The sequence below is a fragment of the Hemitrygon akajei genome, chromosome 8 (genome assembly GCF_048418815.1).
Source record: "Hemitrygon akajei chromosome 8, sHemAka1.3, whole genome shotgun sequence".
NCBI classification, from domain to species: Eukaryota; Metazoa; Chordata; class Chondrichthyes; order Myliobatiformes; family Dasyatidae; genus Hemitrygon; species Hemitrygon akajei.
In genome coordinates, this window is record NC_133131.1 from 45,596,311 (window position 1) to 45,621,028 (window position 24,718).

The 24,718-nt window shown below is 42.1% G+C and overlaps 1 protein-coding gene across 1 annotated transcript in view; it reads right to left on the bottom strand.

The window, feature by feature from the left end:
* The window catches only part of LOC140731857 (cytochrome P450 2D4-like), a 41,967-nt gene that overhangs the window by 10,204 nt on the left and 7,045 nt on the right, over positions 1-24,718 (bottom strand). Inside the window, exons 2-4 of the mRNA XM_073053778.1 lie at positions 15,367-15,535; positions 12,979-13,131; positions 6,466-6,626 (exon numbers count right to left, since the gene is read on the bottom strand). Coding sequence (XP_072909879.1) covers positions 6,466-6,626; positions 12,979-13,131; positions 15,367-15,535 — 483 coding nt within the window. The remainder of the gene's footprint in view (positions 1-6,465; positions 6,627-12,978; positions 13,132-15,366; positions 15,536-24,718) is intronic.

Sequence of the window (24,718 nt, forward strand, 5' to 3'; positions counted from 1 at the left end):
TTTGACTCTTTGGGGCCCCAGGTTTTACCACCCCCTGATACTTTGGGACCCCAAGTCACACCACCCCCTGATACTCTGCAGCCCCAGGTCTCACTGCCCCCCGCCTTCTCGCCCCCCCGATGCATTGCTGCCCAGGTTCCACGCTTCATTCCACACACAGAAGCTCCAAAATCCCCCGTGTCTGTTAAACTCGCTGGAGCCCAGATTCATTTTCTCCCTTAAAGCACAAATCACAAGAGACTGCAGTTGCTGGAGTACGGACTGAAGAACAAACTGCTGCGGGAGCTCAGCACGTCATGCAGCATCCATGGAGGCAAATGGACAGTTGAGGCTTCCAGTTATGACCTTCAGCTAAATTCAGCAAATGTCAGTGGATAGTTTGCCTCCCTAAGTGGAGACGGAGGAGCAAAGAAAAGGTAGAGAGGTGTGGGAAATAGTTCCAGTTAACTTGAGGCAGGCTGTAAGTTGGTAGGAAAGTTGAAGTTAACAAGTTCTGCATAGGTGCAGGAAACAAACCGATGCAGTTGTTAACATAACAGAGAAAGAATTGGGTGGAGGTGCTTTGTGAAGTGTCTCGACTTGAAATATCAGTTTTCAATATCAATATCTGTCTCCACAGATGCTGCCTGGCCCACAGGGTTCATTTAACAGCCTTTTGTTCCCTTGAAGCTCTTCCTCAGTTCTGAAGCAGGGTCTCGGTCCAAAACTTTGACTGTTTATTCACTTCCATACATGCTGCCTGACCTGCTGAGTCCCTCCAGCTTTATGTGTGTATTGCTTTACTGAATCCACTTCCTGCTCTCAGACAGACAGACATACTTTATTGATCCCGAGGGAAATTGGGTTTTGTTACAGCCGTGCCAACCAAGAATAATGTAGAAATATAGCAATATAAAACCATAAATAATTAAATAATAATAAGATAATCATGCCAAGTGGAAGTAAGTTCAGGACCAGCCTATTGGCTCAGGGTGTCTGACACTCTGAGGGAGGAGTTGTAAAGTTTGATGGCCACGGGCAGGAATGACTTCCTATGACACTCAATGTTACATCTCGGTGGAATGAGTCTCTGGCTGAATGTACTCCTGTGCCTAACTGTGCCTCTCCCTTTAATCTTCACTGGACAAGTTATTGTGCCACATTTATTTTTTGCAATACCCAAAGACTGGGAAAACCAATTAATCTGGCACCAAAGTCCCAGTGTGAGAGATGAAGGGAACTTTCTGAAAGTACAGCATCTTACCTCTGTGCTTGCCTGGCAATATTTGTTGTATCTAGCTTAGGACGGTACAAACTTTGACCAACTGTCCAAAGGGTGAGTGCAAGTGGTGACCAGCAGTGTGGACATTAAACTGAAATCTCCCACAATATTTGTGTCAATCGGCAGAATACAGGCAGCTTGGGAGACGGCTCATTGAGGCAGCTGACGACAATCTTACTACAACAGTCCGGTGCTTCCCCTGGAGGGAGGATCCAGCTTTGAGTGACAGTTGGCACATCTAAAAAAAAGGGCTGTTATTCAGTATACATTGAAAATGCCATACTGCCTGTCCAAGTGACTGGAGCCCAAAATGGATAAACATAAAGAAAAATCCGGAAATGGGACGGGGTGGGTGGGTCCCATCAGCAAATCCAGCTCAGGGAGAAGGTCAGAGTAGATAAGGCTCCAACACCTCCAGTATGTGGAGAAAATGAAGCTTCAATTGACAGACAGAAACAACAGCAATGTTGGGAGAGGGATATCTCGTGTGTGGTTTGATATTGAGACCCTACACTTGGACTGAAAGATTGAAGAGAAAAGGCTGGTAAAAGAGATGAAAGGATGGTGTGGAGCAAGAGCGGGCAAATGTGAGGTGGATTTAGGTGAGGCATGTGGGTTTGGGGTGGTGAACGCAGATGGAGGAATAGGAAGTGGAGGTAACCCCCTTCATACAGTTTCTTTCCCTTCCTCCAACCAGTCCAACTACCCACATCTCGGGTCCTCTCCTCTTCTCCCTCACTTGACTCTCCCATCAGATTCAATTATCTGTCACCTCCACTTCTCACCTCCCAGCCTCTGTGGCTATTCCTACTCTTCCCTCCTCCAGCTACCTACCTCACCATATACTTCGATCTTTTCAGTGATGAGACTGATCTGAAATTTCCTACAACTGACAGCCATCTTCACAAATAAAAACTAACCCAGAGGCTTTACTAACTGACATCCATTTCATTGCCAACTATCTAAATATTAACTACAATCATCAATCTAATAATGAATTGCAACATGTTCCTTTCAGCTACCAAGTTTTACGGCCTTTTTAAAATACATTAATTTGCTAACATGGATGAATTTATTACCATATAACAGGCCATCTCGGCCTTTCTAGTCCATGCCGAATGCTTACTGTCACCTAGTCCCACCGACCTGCACTCAGCCCATAACCCTCCATTCCTTTCCTGTCCATATACCTATCCATTTTTACTTTAAATGACAATACCGAACTTGCCTCTGCCACTTCTACTGGAAGCTCGTTCCACACAGCTACCAGTCTCTGAGTAAGGAAGTTCCCCTTCGTGTTACCCCTAAACATTTGCCCCTTAACTCTCAACTCATGTCCTCTTGTTTGAATCTCCCCTACTCTCAATGGAAAAAGCCCATCCATGTCAATTCTATCTATCCCCCTCATAATTTTAAATACCTCAATCAAGTCCCCCCTCAACCTTCTACATTCCAAAGAATAAAGACCTAACTTGTTCAACCTTTCTCTGTAACTTAGGTGCTGAAACCCAGGTAACATTCTACTAAATCTTCTCTGTACTCTCTCTATTTCGTTGACATCTTTCCTATAATTCGGTGACCAGAACTCTACACAATACTCCAAATTTAGCCTCACCAATACCTTGTACAATTTTAACATTACATCCCAGCTCCTATTCTCAATGCTCTGATTTATAAAGGCCAGCATACCAAAAGCTTTCTTCACCACCCTATCCACATGAGATTCCACCTTCAGGGAACTATGCACCACTATTCCAAGATCACTCTGTTCGACTGCATTCCTCAATGCCCTACCATTTACCATGTATGTCCTATTTTGATTATTCCTACCAAAATGTAGCACCTCACACTTATCAGCATTAAACTTCATCTGCCATCTTTCAGCCCACTCTTCTAACTGGCCTAAATCTCTCTGTAAGCTTTGAATACCTACTTCATTATCCATAACGCCACCTATCTTTGTATCATCTGCATACTTACTAATCCAATTTACCACCCCATCATCCAGATCATTAATGTATATGACAGATATCTGAGGCACACCACTAATCACTGGCCTCCAACCTGACACGTTATCCACCACTACTCTCTGGCATCTCCCATCCAGCCACTGTTGAATCCATTTTACTACTTCAATATTAACACCTAAAGATTGAACCTTCCTAACTAACCTTCAGTGCGGAACCTTGTCAAGGGCCTAACTGAAGTCCATACAGACAACATCCACTGCTTTACCCTCATCAACTTTCCTAGTAACCTCTTCAAAAAATTCAATAAGATTTGTCAAAACATGACCTTCCACACACAAATCCATGTTGACTGTTCCTAATCAGACCCTGTCTATCCAGATAATTATATATACCATCTCTAAGAATACTTTCCATTAATTTACCCACCACAGACGTCAAACTTTCAGGCCTATAATTGCTAGGTTTACTCTTAGAACCCTTTTTAAACAACGGAACAACGTGACCAATACACCAATCCTCTGGCACCATCCCCGTTTCTAATGACATTTGAAATATTTCTGTCAGAGCCTCTGCTATTTGTACACTAACTTCCCTCAAGGTCCTGGGGAATATCCTGTCACGACCCGGAGATTTATCCACTTTTATATTCCTTAAAAGCGCCAGTACTTCCTCCTCTTTAATTGTCATAGTTTCCATAACTTCCCTACTTATTTCCCTTACTTTACACAATTCAATATCCTTCTCCTGAGTGAATACCGAAGAAAAGAAATTGTTCAAAATCTCCCCCTTCTCTCTTGGCTCCACACATAGCTGTCCACTCTGATTCTCTAAGGGACCAATTTTATCCCTCACTATCCTTTTGCTATTAATATAACTGTAGAAACCCTTTGGATTTATTTTCACCTTACTTACCAAAGCTACCCCGCATCTTCTTTTAGCTTTTCTAATTTCTTTCTTAAGATTCTTCTTACATTCTTTATATTCCTCGAGCACCTCATCTGCTCCATGCTGCCTATATTTATTGTAGATCTCTCTCTTTTTCTGAAACAAGTTCCAATATCCCTTCAAAACCATGGCTGTCTCAAACTTTTAACCTTTCCTTTCAACCTAACAGGAACATAATGATTCTGTACCCTCAAAATTTCACCTTTAAATGACTGCCATTTCTCTATTACATCCTTCCCATAAAACAAATTGTCCCAATCCACTCCTTCTAAATCCTTTTGCATCTCCTAAAAGTTAGCCTTTCTCTAATCAAAAATCTCAACCTGGGTCCAGTCCTATCCTTTTCCATAATTGTATTGAAACTAATCACTGGACCCGAAGTGCTGCACAACACGTACCTCCGTCACCTGACATATCTCATTCCCTAACAGGAGATCAAAACATTGCACATTCTCTAGTTGGTATCTCTATGTATTGCTGCAAAAAACTATCCTGCACACAATTTACAAACTCCAAACCATCCAGCCCTTTTACAGTATGGGCTTCCCAGTCTATGTGTGGAAAATTAAAATCTCCCACAATCACAACGCTGTGCTTACTACAAATATCTGCTACCGACTTACAAATTTGCACATTAACACAAGTAACTCATTGCCTCATTAGAATTATAAAGGTCAAATTTTAAATGATTTACTGAATTTCTTTATTCAGAATAAATATTAAGATTGTCTGAATATCATTAAGATACACAGGGTTGTCACAATAATTCCACAGACGGTGACACATTTCTCACACTCTGATCTCAAACTGCTGCTGCCTTGTATATGTTTGGGCTTCAATATATCAGCTAGTTTTGGATGTTTCTTGAGCGCTCGATCAAGTAATTAAGGGCAAGAGGCCTACAACAGTAACTACCACATGTTAGTGGCAGCAGTACTTTCTTTATCTGAGGCAGAATCATTTCCTCGTTTTTGTCTCGCACCCCACGATCTGGACTGGATTATACCTGGACTGCTTTCACTGGAGCATCAGAAGCTGAGAGGAGAACTGACTGAAGTTTATAAAATTATGAGCAGATATGAGATTATGAGTATGTTTTCCTAGGGTAAAGATGTTGAAGGGCATGTATCTAAGTTGAGAGGAGGAAAAGTTTAAAGATGTGCAGGATATGTTTAGTTTACAAAGAGTGGAGGGAGCCTGGAATGTACAGCTGGGGGAGGTGGGGGGGCAGTGTGGATCTGTTCCCTTGCCAAACTGTTCTAAGTGTTCTATGTGTGCCAAGCAAACTGTTCTCCTCTTTTGATGGGTGCCAGTTTGGAAGCTAGCCCCCCTGCTTGTAGTGCAGGTATCTTCTGAAAGCTGAACCTGAGGGAAGCTCACCCCAGATAATTTGTGTTATCACCATCGTTCCCAACCCAACACCTTCAGGACACTGTAATGCATTTCTTCATTCCCCTCAGCTGTGAGCAGCACAAGTACAAGGACTGAGTCTCTTTACTCAGAAACCCAATTCTAACCCTGTTGTCTTTCCTTTAAGGTATCCCTTCCTGACATCTGCTCTATTTCCACCACTTGCTAATATTTCACAAGATATCTGTCCTCAGAACTTTGGAAAACTCAAAGTAAAATCTCCAGATGCTAGACATCTGAAATAAAAACAGAAAATGCTGGAAACATTCAGCAGGCCAGGGTACTTTCAGAAAAGTAGACTTTGTCCGGAGCTTAGAGTTGTGAAAGAGAGAAAACTTTAGTTTAAAATTGTAGATTGCAGAAATGATGTATGTACAGGTGGATCAATCGGGCAAAAGGAATAAGGTGAACTTGTCAACTGATGGTTTTATTGACTGTCATCGAAGCCAACTGATTATCAAGAATGGAGAGAGATGGAGAGAGACAGAAGGAGGAACATGTACAAATAGGAAATATCCAGCGTATCAGACAGTGTTAGTGGTGTCAGAGAGAGAAAAATCATAAGTTTAGTCTTCCATTCTGAACAATCTGTCTGTGGTCTCCAACACTGATACATCAGCTTAAGGATTATCACCTCAACTTCCATCCAGACCTGTTCCAACCTTCTGGAACCAACATCAAAGACAACAGTTTCAGATAACTTGCTTCTTCTGTTTGTATCAGAACTGGTGGGCTCAGCTGCTGGTTGTCCACCTGCATTAATGACTCAGTTCTTCTCTCTGCACTACTACAAACCGATGGGAATTTGAGGCTGACTAATAAGGCAGAATTCTACACTGTCCACAAGTGTTCGTGAATTATTGAATGAACAGTCCTTACCTGACCCCAAAATCCACCATTCAACACAAAGCTTTCTTCAAGTATGTGCAAAAGTCTACGGAACTTCTTATCACTGTATTCAAAGCGTTCACCGAAGACAATTGAGCAGATGATATTCGAGGTCGCATAAGTTAAATGGAAATGTGGATCAAAAGGGAGACCTGAATAAATGATAAGAAATTAGTTCATTCAACCTCTTTCAATTTTTGCAATCTCCACCATTTTCTCCTGCACTATAACTCACTGGGAACTGTTCTTCTGCCCAATCTCCTAAGCCTTCTGCCATTTTCTTTATTATAACACGAGCTGCACCTTCCACTGCCTCAGTTCTATATTCACTTGGGCTACAGGAGAATCAAGAGTTAAGGGGATGCCTTATGAGTAAAACCCAACATTGAAATCAACTATAAGGGAGGGATATTCAGTTCCCTCTCTGTGTGTCCATTCTCCCAGGTCATTTCCAGCTCTGAACCTCTGGAAACCTTTATCCAGTGTTTGCTCACATTGCCTAATGTTCCTCTGTTGACTAATTTGGTGCTTTTGATCTGGATACTCTCCTATGAAGCTATTTGGAGCTACTTCACTTTGATGGAAGGGCAACATCAATAGAAATAGTTGCCAGTTGCTTCTGAACACCAACAGAAGCAGCTGACAGAGCTTCATTCCTCTACAGGAGGGCCTGTTACATCTTAAAGGGAAAGATTAAACATTAACACATCCTCCACCCTGGGTGATAGCTTTGAATCCAAAGCCCCTCTTTCCATTGGCAAAAACATTAGGAAACTGGAGATGATTTGAGCTGAAATGGTCAATCCCTTTGAAATGCCCATGTAGAGGAGAGTGGAGAGGGCAACATTGTCTTGTCTCCCCTCCCATTGGGCAGATCTAACAGCCTGAAAGTGCATACCTCAGGACTCCAGGGCAGCCTCTATCTCACTGTTGTGTGTCTATTGAATGGGCCTCTCGTATAATCAGATGATTTGTTCATCTCACAATCTACCTTATTGCCTCTGCACTGCACTCTCTGACACAGTAACACTACATTCTGCATTGTTGTATTTTCCCATGGTGTGATGAAATGGTCTGTATGGATGGATGGCAAGAAAACAAAGCATTAGACTGTATCTTAGTACATCCCATAGAGAACTACAGCACCCAACCAGGCCATTCAGCCCATCTAACCCATAGAAACATGGCCTTCTGTCTAGTCCATCTACCCGCATCAGACCTCTGCCCTCCACACCCCTCTCATCAATATATCTGTGCAAATGTCTCTTAAATGTTGCAATTGAAACTACTTCTTTCGGTTTTCCGGTGACATCATCATCAAGAAGGCAGCTTAGGTCACTAGCTCCTCCGGAAAAACACGTATTAAGACCCGTTAACTGATCAAATATAATATTTTTCAAAAATATTTCAACTGATAAGAGGGGCAAGAATGAGGAAAAAGAATGGAAATAAAAAAGCGACACTGTGGAGCCTGCAGCCAAGAGGAGAGCAGCGAGTGGCTCTCCGACCCGACCGCATGCTAGTGAGGCGGACGCTGGGCCTTGTTCAGGCGAAGCAGCAAATATGATCGAAATTTTGAAAGAGATAAAGATGTTCCAGAAAGATATACAACAGCAGCTACATGATATTAAGTCAGAACTCGCCAACGTCAATCAAAAATTAGCGGTGGCAGAGATTCGAATTGAGAAGGTGGAAGATCGCTTTCAAAACTTGGAATGGATACTAAGTAAGATGATAAAAATATTACATCAACAAGAAGGTAAACTGCTTGACCTGGAGGGAAGATCACGATGGAAAAATATCAGAATATACAATGTTCCCGAAGGAGCAGAGGGCTTGTCTATGACGGAGTTTGTCAGAAAGTTGCTGCGGGACAGGCTGGAGCTTCCCTCGACTATGGAGCTGGAAATTGACAGTGCGCATCGTGCACTCATCCCGAAGCCTACCCGAGATAGAGCAGATAAGCCACGCTCAATAAAAATTAAATTCCTTCCATACAGTAACAAGGCGGATATTCTACGAACAGCCTGGGAAAAGAAGAGGGTGTTTTTAGATGATAAATTAATATATTTCGACCTAGATTACCCCCACCCCCGTGGACCTGCAGAAACGTAAAGAATACCCTGAAGTCAAGCGAATACTGAAACAAGAAAGGATTAGATTTCAAACTCCGAACCCTGCTAAACTTCGAGTGTTTTATCAAGATAGGATCCAACTGTATCAGACAGTGGAAGAGGCGACTCCAGACAGGAAGGCCAGAGGGTTGCCTGTCAACGTGATCAAACCGAGGGAAAGCCTGGCAGCGGAATTATCCCGCTCTGCTTGGGAAATAGTACGAGAATCGATAAGGCAGGAGACGGGAGGAGGCTGAGAGAAGTATATCAGGAAGAGACCAGGAGTTTTCCAAAGACAGCCCTCACCCCCTCCAGAAGAGCCATAAGGATCGGCTAACTTTAAAAATGTTGAGAAGCTAAACGAAACCAAACGTAGATGGTAATATACCTATCTCGAGAAATACTAATTATAATGTGGATTTTATATTACTTAGTTGTTATTCTTTATTCGCTCGATTACTCCTTTTTCCCCACCAAAATGAGAATTATATATATATATATGTGTGTGTATGTATGTAATATGTGTGTGTGTGTGTATAGGAGGAGTACACAGGGAAATCTTTTCTGTGTAATGGATTTGTTCACTGACTTTTATGAATACTGCAATGGGGGCACTCAACTCACAAGTAGGAGGGGATATCCCCCACAGCTAGACATTTCCTCTAGCTCAGCGCAGTGTCATCTACTAGAGACCCCAGCCTTGGAATCACACGTTCGTTGCCATTTTTGTTATTATTTGCATTTCTTGGTTCTTATTTGTTCAGGGAGTAGATCGATTAAGTTTTATTTTGCTAATTTCAATGATACATTGACAGATAAGTACAGATGGCTAAGGACAAAGTAAAATTCATTTCTTTTAATGTCAATGGGCTATTAAATCCAATCAAACATAATAGAATTTTATCCAAAATGAAAAAAAAGAACAAGCCCATGTAGTATATTTACAGGAAACTCATTTAAGTGATAATGAGCATAGAAAACTAAAGAGAATGAGCTTCACTAATTTGTTTTTCTCCTCATATGAATCAGAACATAGGAGAGGGGTTGCTATTCTTATCTCACATAAGCTAAATTTTGAAAATTTAAATGGGAGATAAAGAGGGCAGATATATTCTGGTAAGGGGGAATATAGACGGAAATTCAGTTACTCTATTGAATATATATGCACCCCCGGGAAGTGATATTGGTTTCTTTCAGAAAATTACTGATATTATGGTAGCGGAAACAGAAGGTCTCCTGATATGTGGGGGAGACTTAAATTTACATTTACAACCAAACTTAGACTCTTTGAATAGAAAAACCTATGAAACAAAATCTTTACATAAGAAAGTTAAAACACTTTTTGAGGATGTTGGAGGGATTACACTCATTATTCTGCTCCCCATTCTGTACATACAAGAATAGACTATTTCATAACATTTGAAAAAGACAAAGACAAAATAAACACCTGTGGAATTGGGACAATAGATGTAAGTGACCATGCACCTATATATTTATCTGTTGATTTTGACCTACAACCAAAGAATACTATTTGGAAACTGAATTCAAGTCTACTCAATGATTCGTACTTTAAGGAACAAATTAAAAAAGAAATTGGTCTCTACTTAGAATTTAATGATAATGGAGAGGTTTCACCTCCCATTTTATGGGATACTCTGAAGGCTGTCTTAAGAGGGAAAATTATAGCGATATCTTCATATAAGAAAAAAATAAGGAATAAAACATTAGAGGAATTACAAAATAGGCTGAAGGAACTAGAGAAAAAACACAAATTGAATTTGGCACAGGATACTTTAGGGGAAATTTTAAAAAATAGGAATGAAATTAATAGTTCGGCTATGCAAGAAATCAGGAAAAATTTAATGTTTCTGAAAGAGACATTATGAAAGTGGATCAAAATCTATGAAAATACTGGTGTGGAAACTGAAAAAAAAGATAGCAGAAAATACAATTCATAAAATTAGGGACCCTTAAGGAAGATATGGCAAGATGGAACCTGATTCCTTTTTTCAGTCTCAGTTCAAGGATTGAGTCTATTAATATGAATATACTGCCCAGACTGTTATATCTCTTTCAGACCCTACCAATAGAAATTAATTAATATCAATTCAATGAATGGAACAAGATGTTAGCAAGGTATATTTGGCAAGGTAAAAGGCCTAGAGTTCATCTCAAAACTTTGCAATTAGTAAAGGAAAAGGGGGGATGGGGTCTACCTTTTCTTAGAGATTATTATTTTGCAGCACAATTGAGAGCTGTGATATGTTGGTGCAACCCATCATATGACGCTCAATGGAAAAACATTGAGGAGCGGGTACTTCCCATCCCCATACAAGCAATTTTGGCTGATAACAACCTGCAAAGGTACATAAATACTATTGATAACCCATGGGTGAAATTGACTCTTAAAATATGGAAAACTACTATAAAAGAATATAATCTACTATAAAAGAAATTAATATAATATAATATATTGCGTGCAGCTTTGGTCTCCAAATTTGAGGAAGGACATTCTTGCTATTGAGGGAGTGCAGCATAGGTTCACAAGGTTAATTCCCGGAATGGCAGGACTGTTATATGTTGAAAGATTGGAGCGACTGGGCTTGTATACACTGGAATTTAGAAGGATGAGAGTGGATCTGATTAAAACATATAAGATTATTAAGGGATTGGACACACTGGAGACAGGAAGCATGTTCCCGCTGATGGGTGAGTCCAGAACTAAAGGCCACAGTTTAAGAATAAGGGGTAGGCCATTTAGAGCTGAGATGTGGAAAAACTTTTTCACCCAGAGAGTGGTGGATATGTGGAATGCGCTGCCCCAGAAGGCAGTGGAGGCCAAGTCTCTGGATGCTTTCAAGAGAGAGTTAGATAGAGCTCTTATAGATAGCGGGGTCAAGGGATATGGGGTGAGGGCAGGAATGGGGTACTGATTGTGTATGATCAGCCGTGATCACAGTGAATAGCGGTGCTGGCTAGAAGGGCGGAATGGCCTACTCCTGCACCTACTGTCTATTGGCTATTGTCTATAATCTAGAGGGAGATATTGCAATTCTTAAATGGTGTGCATATGACTCGGATTTTACACCAAATAAATTGGATGCTAGATTTAAGGACTGGACAGCTAAAGGAATAGCAGTTCTTTGCAACGTAATGAAAGAAGGAACACTGTTCAGTTTTGAAATGCTTAAAGAGAAACACCTATTAGAAACCAAAATTTTTATCGGTATTTACAGATGCGACAATATGTTAATAAGACACTTAAAAATGTAACCAAGGCAAGTACATGCTTGATAGGGCTATTTAGAAAAGCATATAATTCAGATAACGGTAGTAGAATCATTTCAAGCATGTATAAGGGGTTGTCAAATCTTAAAACACATTCGACTTCATACATTAAAACAAAATGGGAGAAGGAAGGAGGGATAATTATATCTGAGGAAGAATGGACAATAATATGGACGTATCAATGGAAGTGTACTAGATCACAGAAATGGAGGGAGTTTGGATGGAAAAACTTGATATTTTATTACACCCTCTCAGAAAACCCATTATGATAATAACCTCCCTGTTTGCTGGAGAAATTGTGGAAATCAAAATGCAAATCTTTATCATATTTTTTGGGACTGCCCTGTTATCAAAATCTATTGGAGGGGGATACACAATGCCCTACAAGACATCTTTAAATGTGAAATACCCTTAGAGAGTAAGACCATATATTTTGGATATATACCTCAAGAATGGTTGTAAAGAGATAAATATTTAATGAATGTACTGTTGGTGGCTGGTAAAAAGACTCTTACTGGGAAATGGTTATCACAGGAGAGCCCATCTTTAAATGCACGGATGGAAATTACAATGGACATTTACAAAATGGAGAAGATAACAGCATCTGTTAATCATAAACTGGAACAATTTGATTCATACTGGGAAAACTACATAATAGGCCTGATTTTATTCTCACAAATCAATGAATATGTTGTAAAAAAAAAGATCACTCCCTACTTGTACATAGTTTTTTCCTTTTCGCTCTTTTCTATAAGTGTATACCTCAGATAAATACTTTGTAGAGATTTGTGACATATATGATTATATGATATATATGTACAATATCTGAAGTACATCTTATACAAATGCTTGTTTGATGATGAACTTCAATAAAAAGATAAATTACCAAAAAAAAAAGAAACTACATCTTTCACTTCTGCTGGCAGCTCATTCCACACTCACACCACCATCTGAGTGTGACAATAATAAATCAATTACCCGAACTGCAGGTGCTTGCCCCTGCCCTTCTGTCCTTCTGTGACACACTGGGTTTACCAAGGTTCCAGACACCAACAGTAGCACAGGATCGAAGAACAGCAGCTGCTTCCTCAGGATCACCCACCTTTTTCACTTTCAAAACCTTGAATTAAAAATTCAGCCTCTTCCACAATTCGCAATTCAAGGGACTTCTTTCCGAGCCCAAAGTTCTTCAGGGTCGAGAGTGAAAATTTCCTTTGCTGTTTCCACCAGTCTCCGTACTTTGCAAGCACGATACCTGGATGGGTGTAGCAAGAATGTCATTTATTCATCTTCATTTTCAACCAGTCCTTCAACAAGTATCTAAATGAGCACTTGAAATAGCAAGATAGAGAAGGCTACAGACTAAGTACTGGGACATTGATGGTCACCATGGAGATGGTGGGCTGAGGATATAAGAAAGGGCGGAGCTACAATGGTGCTTAACCACGACTCCTTCGAGCTCATGTGCAGAAACAGCTTAATTTCAAACTTTGAGGTCTCTCTCTTTTTCCTTTTCAGGGTTGATGGGGTTCTGTCGGAGACCCTGACCTGGATTTATCCTCAGAATTTGGTTCTTTGTGTTGGTGAGACCCTCTACTGGGGGCTCACAACTGGATGGCTTCTGAAATCCCAAGGACGCAGCCTAGAAGACAAGTGCACCTTCGAGATTTCAAGGGTTCAGGGCCCTGTGGACGAGCCAACTCTATGCCAGTGCCACTGACTGAAATATCATGGGAGAAAATGGAATATTAGGAACAACTGAACAGCAGTTAGGGGCCCTATACTCGACAAATCGCATGCTCTCATTAAAACTATCATTAAAGAAGAAATAGCAAGGCAACTGGGGAGAAATGATCCATTAGGCAGACACAGCATGGATTCAGCAAAGACAGGTCCTGTTTGACAAACTTACTGGAGTTCTTTGAGGATATAACGAGCGCAGTGGATAGAGGGGAACAGGTGGACATTATTTACTTGGATTTTCAGAAGGTATTTGATAAGGTGCCACATAAAAGACTTATCCATAAGATAAGGATGCATAGTGTTGGGGGTGATGCATCAGCATGGATAGAGGATTGGTTAACTAATAGAAAGCAGAGAGTTGGGATCCATGGGTGTTACTCTGGTTGGCAATCAGTGGTGAGCGGTGTGCTGCAGGGGTCAACGCTGGGTCCATGACTTTTCATGATGTACATTAACACTCTTGAAGAGGGTACTAAATGTAATGCTTATGTTACTAAATTGAGAGGTAAAGCAAATTGTGCAGAAGATACAGAGAGTGTGCAGAGAGATATAGATAGGTTAAGTGGGTGGGCAAGGGTGAGGCAGATGGAATACAATGTTGGTAAATGCGAGGTCATCTATTTTGGAAGAAGAAATGAAAGAGCAGATTATTATTTAAATGGTAAAACATTGCAGCATGCAGCTGTTCAAAGGGACTTGGGAGTGCTTGTGCATGAATCACAAACGGTTGGTTTGCAGGTGCAGCAGGCTGTCAGGAAGGCAAATGGGATGTCGGGCTGCATTGCTGGAGGGATTGAATTTAAGAGCAGGGAGAGTATGCTGCAACTGTACAGGGTACTGGTGAGGCCACACCTGGAGTTTTTGCTGCACTACAGATCATGGTCTTTATTGGGGGTTTGCTATTGTTTGCTTGGTGGGTGGAGGTTGCTGATGTTTTTTTTGCTGAAGTAAGTGGGGGTGGGGGAGCATTGTTGCTTTGCTGCTACTGGTGTGTGGGAGGGGGGACTAGGGGGGTTCTCTGGGGTTCCAGCAGTTTTACTGTCATTTATTCTTTGGGGAACTCCTCTGCTTTTCTGATATCTGCGAAGAACAAGAATTTCATGATGTATATTGTATACATTTCTCTGATATTAAATGGAACTATTGAACTATTGAAGGGCTTCTTTCTCTGTTCATTGACTTCTAGGACTGGTTCATTTTAATTTACAATTAGATTATTTACCCAGATCCTAAAGAATCAGTACAATATTTTGAGCTGTCTGGGTTAGCATGCAAAAGACCCACCATAATCTATTGTAATATATCATCACCAGAAAATAAAGTACACACAGGCAGCACTTGTTCAAGTTTCCCCCAGCTCTCACCCCCTCTGGGCCACAGTACTTGGTGTATCCTGGGAGACTGGAGCCAGTGCGTCCAGGGGAAATTCAGCTGGAAATCCAGAGACCACAGTACAAACAGCGGTACTGAACTCACTGTATCTGGTGACCAGTGTGCCTGGGGAGAAAGGGAGACAATATTCTGGGACCAATTGACGTTTCAATAATTTTTCATCATCTTGAGGACACAGTTGCTGATCCCCTCGAGAGCCACTGGCTGCATTTCCCTGCACCCAGTGACATTCCCCCAAAATGTTGGTGAGGTTTTGGGCTCATTACTCATTCACAGAGAACATCGAAAGTTCAACAGTTCACAATCCCTCCCATCTGGTACCCAGAATAGTCTTTGCACCCAGACTCACACTCACCTTCCCCATGCTGCTCAAAGAACTTTTCATAGATTCGAAGGTTGGGCCGGTCCGCAAAATCTTCCGATTTCTTCACCAGAGCCTCTTTCAGGGTCTTGTAGCCACTCAGCACCACCAGGTTTGTCCATCCAAACTCTAAACTCACCACATCGCCGTACTTCTTCCACAGCTGAAAGAGAAAGCACCAGGACGTTACTGTAACTCTCAGAGTCTGAACGCAGAAAACAACAGAGACTGCACCAACACTGAGTTCTCAGTCAGACCCAGCACCTATTCACTCTGCACCATCGCTGAGTTCTCAGTCAGACCCAGCACCTATTCACTCTGCACCATCGCTGAGTTCTCAGTCAGACCCAGCACCTATTCACTCTGCACCATCGCTGAGTTCTCAGTCAGACCCAGCACCTATTCACTCTGCACCATCGCTGAGTTCTCAGTCAGACCCAGCACCTATTCACTCTGCACCATCGCTGAGTTCTCAGTCAGACCCAGCACCTATTCACTCTGCACCATCGCTGAGTTCTCAGTCAGACCCAGCACCTATTCACTCTGCACCATCGCTGAGTTCTCAGTCAGACCCAGCACCTATTCACTCTGCACCATCGCTGAGTTCTCAGTCAGACCCAGCACCTATTCACTCTGCACCAATGCAGAAATGTTCTCAATGCCTATGTCACCATTCTGTGACATACATTCTGTGCACGCTAGATATGGTGATCAGCCCCGGAGGTTTCTCGATTCACAGGATGGACCGAATTGCCGGGTCAGAAATGACAAAAGGAGGAGACGTGTGTTTTATCACACACTCCCATTGGTGCTCCGATGTGGTGGTTTTGTCAAACTCATGCTCCCCCCAGCCTTTAACAGCTAACGATCCAACACCATCAGTTCCATTTATCATCCGTCATCCTCACCAGAGTTCACATACCACCAGAGGCCTACTATAATCAAGTGTTTGAGATACTGCACGATGCCATCTCCAAACAAGAAACAGTCTGTCCCAACACATTTCAAGACATAGTTAGGGACTTCTATTTGCTTGAAGAAATCCCTGCCCTATACCATCAGTATATAACCTGTATCACCAGAGGTCCCAACACTCTACACCACTGTTACACTAAGATAAGGGATGCCTGCCATTCCATGCCCAGACCACATTCCAAGAAATCCAGTCACTTGGCTGTCCTTCCCCTACCTGCATACAGGCAGAGGCTAAAGAACAAAGTTTCAGAGATTAGGGCAACAAAGAGGTGGTTGTGCGAGGCAGAGGAGCAACTACCAGTTGTTTTGAGTCGGTAGACTGGACTGTATTCAGGGATTCATCTGTGGATCTGAATGAACACACCATGGTTGTTACAAACACTATTAAAACAGTTGCAGATGAGTTTGCCCCACGAAATTATTCAGAGTCTTCCCCAACCGGAAGCCTTGGATGAACCATGAGTTCCACAATCCACTGAGGGTCAGATCAGAGGCATTTTAGTCTGGTGGCCAAGGACGTTACAAGAGGTCAAGGTATGATCTCTGGAAAGCCGCCTCAAAGTTCAAAGTTGAATTTGTTATCAGAGTGCGCACACATCACCACATCCAACCCTGAGATTCCTTTTCTGCAGGCATACTTAGTGGAAATTCTAGACTAAACTTAAATCAACAAAGGATGCTCCACTGTTGTGGCAGGTCTTGAATGCTCTCACCACTTCAAGTGACATAGGTGACAATAGGACTTCACTTCTAGATGAGCTCAATGACTTCTAAGCTTGCTTTGACCGTTAAAACATGAAGGATCCATCACAAACTCCCACAACCTTTGAGGATCCTAAGATTTCAGTCTCTGAGGCCAACATGTGAGCATTCTTCAGGAAGATGAACTCCCCAAAAGCATACAGCCCAGGCAGAGTAACTAGCCCAAGTATTAAAGACCTGTGCTCATCAATTGGTTGGAGTGTTCACTCAGATCTTTAACCTCTCACTTTGGCAGTCAGAGATACCTACCTGCTTCAAGCAAACTTCACCTACACTGGTGCTAAGAAGAATGTGGTAACCTGCCTCTATTATTATTGTCCAGTAGCACTTATATCCACTGTGATGAAGTGCTTTGAGAGGTTGGCGATGAAACCTATCAACTCCTGACTGAGAAGTAACTTGGATTCACTCCAATTTGCCTACCAGCATATCAAATTCACAGTAGATGCCATCTGATTGTTTATTCACTCAACCCTGGAACATTTGGACAGCTAAGATACATACACCAGGGTATATACACGAGAAAGTACGCAGATGCTGGAAATCCAAATCAACACACATTAAATGCTGGAGGAACTCAGCAGGTCAGGCAGTATCTATGGAAACGAATAGATAGTCAATGTTTAATGCCAAGACTCTTCTTCAAGAATGAGAAGGAAGGGGGAAGATGCCAGAGATGGAGACCGAGAGATCAAAAAAGGGTTGGGAGGTGTCAGAGGTGGAATTTAAGTGTGGGGGTGGAAGTTGATAAAATCGATCAGCTTAGCATAGGTGCATGAAGCAGCACCAATGCAGTCTTCAATGTAGCGGAGGAAGAGTTGGGGAACGCTTCAAACATGGACTGTTCTACGAAGCCAATGAAGAGGCAGGCAGAGCTGGGACCCACGTGTGTTCCCATGGCTACCCTCAACCAAACATTCTAACAAACTTATACAGATAAACTGTTGAAAGTGTTCTGAACGGTCACATTGTGGTCTGGTACAGCAATTCGAATAAGCTGGAACAATGAAACTGCAGAGAGTAGTGGACTTTAACCTTATAAGAAAGTAAAGACGTTGCAGAAACGTAGGGGACATGCAAAGGGCGTGTGGAAATGCAAGCCAGAATCTTACTTCATTTTCAATGGATATTGTTTGATTTAAGGCATTGTTTTAATATTGATTTCATCATAGGACTGTTCCACTCCTTATCTGAAGCAGAGAAACCAGTTGGCTGCACCTAGAGTGCTGGTGCATTTCTGGTCTCATTACTTGAGGAAGGATATATTGGCTTTGGAGGAGGTTCACCAGGTTGATTCCAGAGATGGGGGGAGGGGTTAGACTATGAAAGATTGAGTCACCCGGGACTGTCCTCACAGGAATTCTGAAGAATGAGAGGAGATCTTACAGAAACATAAAATTATGAAAGGGAAAGATAAGATAGAGGCAGGAAAGTTGTTTCCACTGATAGTTGAGACTAGAACTAGGGGACATAGCGTCAAGATTTGGGGGAGTAGATGTAGGACGGAGATAAGGAGGAATTGCTTTTCCCAGAGGGTGGTGAATCTGTGGAATTCTCTGCCCAATGAAGCAGTGGTGGCTACCTCAGTAGATACATTTAAGACAAGGCTGGATAGATTTTTGCATATTAGAGGAACTAAGGGTTATGGGGAAAAGGCAGGTAGGTGGAGGTGAGTCCTTGGCCAGATCAGAAATGATCTTATTGAATGACAGAGCAGGTTATACAGACCATATGGCCTACTGCTGCTCCCATTTCTTATGTTCTTATATATGGTTGTCACAAAGAAGAAAGAAATACAGAAATGCAAACTGAAAGAGGGCAATGAAACAATTAAACAAACATAGAAATTCAATTATGCAGGGAGCACAAAAGCATCTGACTGGAGGGTTGGTCTTGAAATTAGGAGGAGGATTGGGATTGCTAAATGCACGTTTGAGTGTTTAAGCAGGATACTAAAGAATAACATCATTTCTATGGGTACAAAGCTCAGTGTTGTGGTGTTACATTCATTCCACACTAACATATCGAAGCAGACTTTGGACAATATCAAATCACAATAGCATTAGCTTCGATATAATTATGGAGAAGGACAGGACTGGACCTAGAGTTGAGATTTTTGATTGGAGAAAGGCTAACTTTGAGGAGATGCGCAGGGATTTAGAGAGAGTGGATTGGGTCAAGTTGTTTTATGGGAAGGATGTAATAGAGAAATGGAGGTCATTTAAGGGTGAAATTATGAGGGTACAGAATCTTTTTGTTCCTGTTCGGTTGAAAGGAAAGGTTAAAGGTTTGAAAGCGCCATGGTTTTCAAGGGATAATAGAAACTTGGTTCGAAAAAAGAGGGATGTCTACAATAGATATAGACAGCATGGAGTAAAGGAATTGCTCGAGAAATATAAAGAATGTAAAAGGAAACTTAAGAGATTAGAAAAGCTGAAAGAAGTTACGAGTTTGTTTTGGCAAATAAGGTGGAAGTAAATCCGAAAGGCTTCTACAGTTATATTAAAAGCAAGAGGATAGTGAGGGATAAAATTGGTCCCTTAGAGAATCAGGGTGGTCAGCTATGTGTGGAGCCGAGGGAGATGGGAGAGATTTTGAACGATTTCTTCTCTTCGGTATTCACTAAGGAGAAGGATATTGAATGGTGTAAGGTGTGGGAAACAAGTAAGGAAGTTATGGAACCTATGACAATTAAAGAGGTGGAAGTACTGGCGCTTTTAAGAAATTTAAAAGTGGATAAATCTCCGGGTCCTGACCGGATATTCCCCAGGACCTTGAGGGAAGTTTGTGTAGAGATAGCAGGAGCTCTGACGGAGATCTTTCAGATGTCATTAGAAACGGGGATTGTGCCAGAGGATTGGCGTATTGCTCATGTGGTTCCATTGTTTAAAAAGGGTTCTAGAAGTAAGCCTGGCAATTATAGACCTGTCAGTTTGACATCAGTGGTGGGTAAATTAATGGAAAGTATTCTTAGAGATAGTATTTATAATTATCTGGCTGGACAGGATCTGATTAGGAGTAGCCAGCATGGATTTGTGCATGGAAGGTCATGTTTGACAAACCTTATTGAATTTTTTGAAGTAGTTCCGAGGAATGTTGACGAGGGTAAGGCAGTGGATGTAGTCTATATGGACTTCAGCAAGGCCTTTGACAAAGTTCCACATGGAAGGTTAGTTAAGAAGGTTCAGTCGTTAGGTATTAATGCTGGAGTAATAAAATGGATTCAACAGTGGCTAGATGGGAGATGCCAGAGAGTAGTGGTGGATAATTGTTTATCGGGATGGAGGCCGGTGACTAGCGGGGTGCCTCAGGGATCTGTTTTGGGCCCAATGTTGTTTGTAATATACATAAATGATCTGGATGATGGGGTGGTAAATTGGATTAGTAAGTATGCTGATGATACTAAGGTAGGAGGTGTTGTGGATAATGAGGTGGGTTTTTAAAGCTTGCAGGGAGATTTATGCTGGTTAGAAGAATGGGCTGAACGTTGGCAGATGGAGTTTAATGCTGAGAAGTGTGAGGTTCTACATTTTGGCAGGAATAATCCAAATAGAACATACAGCGTAAATGGTAGGGCATTGAGGAATGCAGTGGAACAGAGAGATCTAGGAATAACAGTGCATAGTTCCCTGAAGGTGGAGTCTCATGTAGATAGGGTGGTGAAGAAGGCTTTTGGAATGCTGGCCTTTATAAATCAGAGCATTGAGTACAGAAGTTGGGATGTAATGTTAAAATTGTACAAGGCATTGGTAAGGCCAAATTTGGAATATTGTGTACAGTTCTGGTCACCGAATTATAGGAAAGATATCAATAAATTAGAGAGAGTGCAGAGACGATTTACTAGGATGTTACCTGGATTTCAGCACTTAAGTTACAGAGAAAGGTTGAACAAGTTAGGTCTCTATTCATTGGAGCGTAGAAGGTTGAGGGGGGATTTGATCGAGGTATTTAAAATGTTGAGAGGGATAGATAGAGTTGACGTGAATAGGCTGTTTCCATTGAGAGTAGGGGAGATTCAAACGAGAGGACATGATTTGAGAGTTAGGGGGCAAAAGTTTAAGGGAAACACGAGGGGGTATTTCTTTACTCAGAGAGTGATAGCTGTGTGGAATGAGCTTCCTGTAGAAGTAGTAGAGGCCAGTTCAGTTGTGTCATTTAAGGTAAAATTGGATAGGTATATGGACAGGAAAGGAGTGGAGGGTTATGGGCTGAGTGCGGGTAGGTGGGACTAGGTGAGATTAAGAGTTCCGCACGGACTAGGAGGGCCGGAATGGCCTGTTTCCGTGCTGTGATTGTTATATGATTATAAATCAAAATGAGGAAGTCACAAAGGTGCAAAAATGTGCTTTTGAGAAGAATGATGAAAATGTCATGGAAGGTCGGAGTAACAAACGAGGAAGTGTTGCAGACAGCTGGAATAAGAAGAGAGCTGATATCATCAATCAGGAAATGGCAGACGGGATTTCTGGGACATGTACTGAGGAAAGAGAACCCGGAACATCTTGAAGTGACGGGAGAAAATGAGGGAAGAAAAAGTTGCAGTTGACAGCAATGACATTCATGAGCCACATTAAGGGATGGACAAGCAAAGGTTTTGAGAATTTCTCAGGTTTACAAAAAACAGATGGAAGACCGTGATCGCCCATGTCATGTCACACGGCACATGTTAATGGTGATGATGTAGGATCTGAGACAAACCTGGTTAAACAGGCTTGCGCACCATCGAACTGAACAATAGTATTTTGATCCCATTGAAATGAATAAAAGGAACTGTGGGCGAGTTCTCTAATTGCCAGAATTGTATTCCTATGCAATTTGCTCTCTGTACAATAATTTAAGCTGCGTTAACAACTGTGGGTTTGGAAATTCCAGATCAAGCTCTCTGCAGCGCACAAAGGACCTTTGTAAGATCGATTGTCACCGGAGAGCGGCTGTGCGCCTCCATTCCCTGAGTACATCGAAGGCAGAGATTGCAGATGTTAAAGGAATGAAGCGCAAGACAATGCTGCTGAGGTAAAGGATCAACTATGACTTAATGAATGGTGCAGCAGGTACGAGGCGCCAAATGGCCGACTTTGCTTTTAATTGACTAATTCATATGATCTGAGAGGAAGCAACGGGAAGCCCACGGTCCTCAGCCCGGGTTACTTTAATGCCTGGGCGCTGATATTTTCCTCCTTTACCCTCGGCAATCAGAACACCTAGGAACATTTAGAAGTGATTAAAATGGTGCTGATTTTATCGTTAAAGTTTAATTGTCAATCAGTCATACACGAATACCGCCAAACGAAACAGCGTTACTCCGATGCCAAGGTGCAACACCCAGAACCAACACAAAGCGCACACAGCACATATAAAATAGCAAGCAGGTATATCAGTAAAATACATCACATAGAAATATAGTCCAAGAACCAGAGTATATGAATGTTGCAGAAATCTGCAGTCAAACACAGTACGGCTTGTCTTCAGCCGGACGAACAGCGGAGGTGAGCGGGGGAGAGGACCGGCTCCAGTTTGGATGGCGCGCCACGGAGACTCCGACGCCGCTCTCCAAACCATGAGTTTTTAAAAATACAAACGTTAACGATCAAAACAAATCTACACGAAAACACAGAAGAATTAAAACGTTGAAAATAAATGTGATTCAGCTCTAAATTATTCACATCCCTTACAGAATCCCCCGTGCACGCGATTGGCGATGATGTTCTTGTACACGGGCACACGCATTCCCCCGCTTTGCAGCGTGCAGCCGCGCTCTGCGGGGACCCAACAGGTTGCCCAGTAGTGACGGAGACGGCCAGCAAGGGTTAATAATTAGGATTAAAATTGTAAAGCTGGCTACGTATCCCATTACTTGGACGGACCGATAGCTTCACAACATTTACGGAATGTAGCGTAAGGAAAAGGTACAACAAATATGGAAATGGGGAAGAACGCACCTCAGATAAATATCGGAATAAAAGACAGAAAGAGAATTGATTAACTGATTCAGAGATAACCAACGGAGACAGATTCTGACGAGAAATTAATGTTTTTAATCCAATTCGCTGCCTGACCAGCTAAATAGTTCCAAAGTTCCGTTTTTACTTTCAGGTATCCCGTATCTGCAGCTTTTTAGGAGTAAACACACACAAAATGCTGGAGGAACTCAGCAGGTCTGGCAGCATCAATGGAAATGAATAAACATTGGCGTTTCGGGTCGAACCCCTTCTTCAGGACGGTAATCAATTGTGCGTTAATGCATATCATTTGGATTTTCTAAATAAATAAACCTTTCCTTTGAAACATTGTACGATGTTTGACCCGAAACGGGAGTGTGTGGGCCAAGGCAGTCAGAGCTCAGACTGGGTATGGCACCCGATGATGATGATGAATTAAATAAACATACCACAGCCTTTCCTTTGAAACATTGTACGACGTATTTATATTGTTACTTGAACGCTGACAAACTGTAACAATAAACAATAGAAGTCGGCAGCTCTTTGTTAATAAACCGCCGGCCAGCTTCTAGTGCGGACTGCGAACGTGCAGTCAGTCTTACGAATTCAAATGTAAATCCAGAAACAGACTAGAGGTGGACCATTTTTCTTACTAATTTTTTATTGAAACATCAACAAATTGCATTCAATACAACCAATTGCCAATTACATTTTGACTGTTTAACCCAGCCACCCCCCAACCTTCTTCACCAACCCTCCTCTACCCACCAACTGAATAGTAGCGCATACACAGACAAAGCATTCCTATTTTAACAAAAGATCTTTTAAGTTAGATATCAAATTTGTCCACATCAAGATTGAGTTTGGTCGTGCATCATTTACTCTTGCTGACGATAATCCCAGGTAAGAAATGTCCAGAATGCTCCGAAGCCAGTGAGTACTTGAAATATCATGGGGAGGTTTCCATCGCTGGACTACAATCTTCTGAGCAGCAGCGAGGCCTGCAGCCAGACTTTGCGTGCTTTTTCCGTAAGGGAGAGTTGTAGCGATGTACTACATACAGAGCTAGAGACGACACGCAGTCGGTAAGTCGTTTGGAGACGAGTTTATTCAAACTTCGCGGCGCTGGCATTTAATCCCTAGCGCCCGCCCTCTCCGGGCGGAAATGACGTCAGAGGCGCATCACCAACGTCTCTCCCCGCGCGCTGGCTATTTGTCGGCCGGTTCGCCTGCGCAGAAAGTGGGTCGCCACAGAGTCACCACTTAGAAGATGTACAGCGGGGTCCGTTGGTAATTGTACCCCCATTAGTTCTGTAAGAGTACTGATAACCTTCCCCCACAAACCGAAAACCCCTGGACATTCCCATACAACATGTATAAAAGAGCCAATGGTTCCGTGGGGGCAAAATGAGCAATATGGGTCAGGAACCACTCCCATTTGATGTCTAATTCTCGGTGTTAAATATGCTCTATGACAAAATTTCAAGTGTATATACCGATGATTTGGGTTTTTCGAGGCACCGGCAGCATTATCCCAAATCGCATCCCAGTCTAAGTCTTGTCCCAATTCAGATATGTCCCTATCCCAGGCTTTCATTCCTGATGTGGGCATATAATTCTGGGAGTTTAATTTATCATAGACATATGACACTATCTGCCCTGGAGCACCT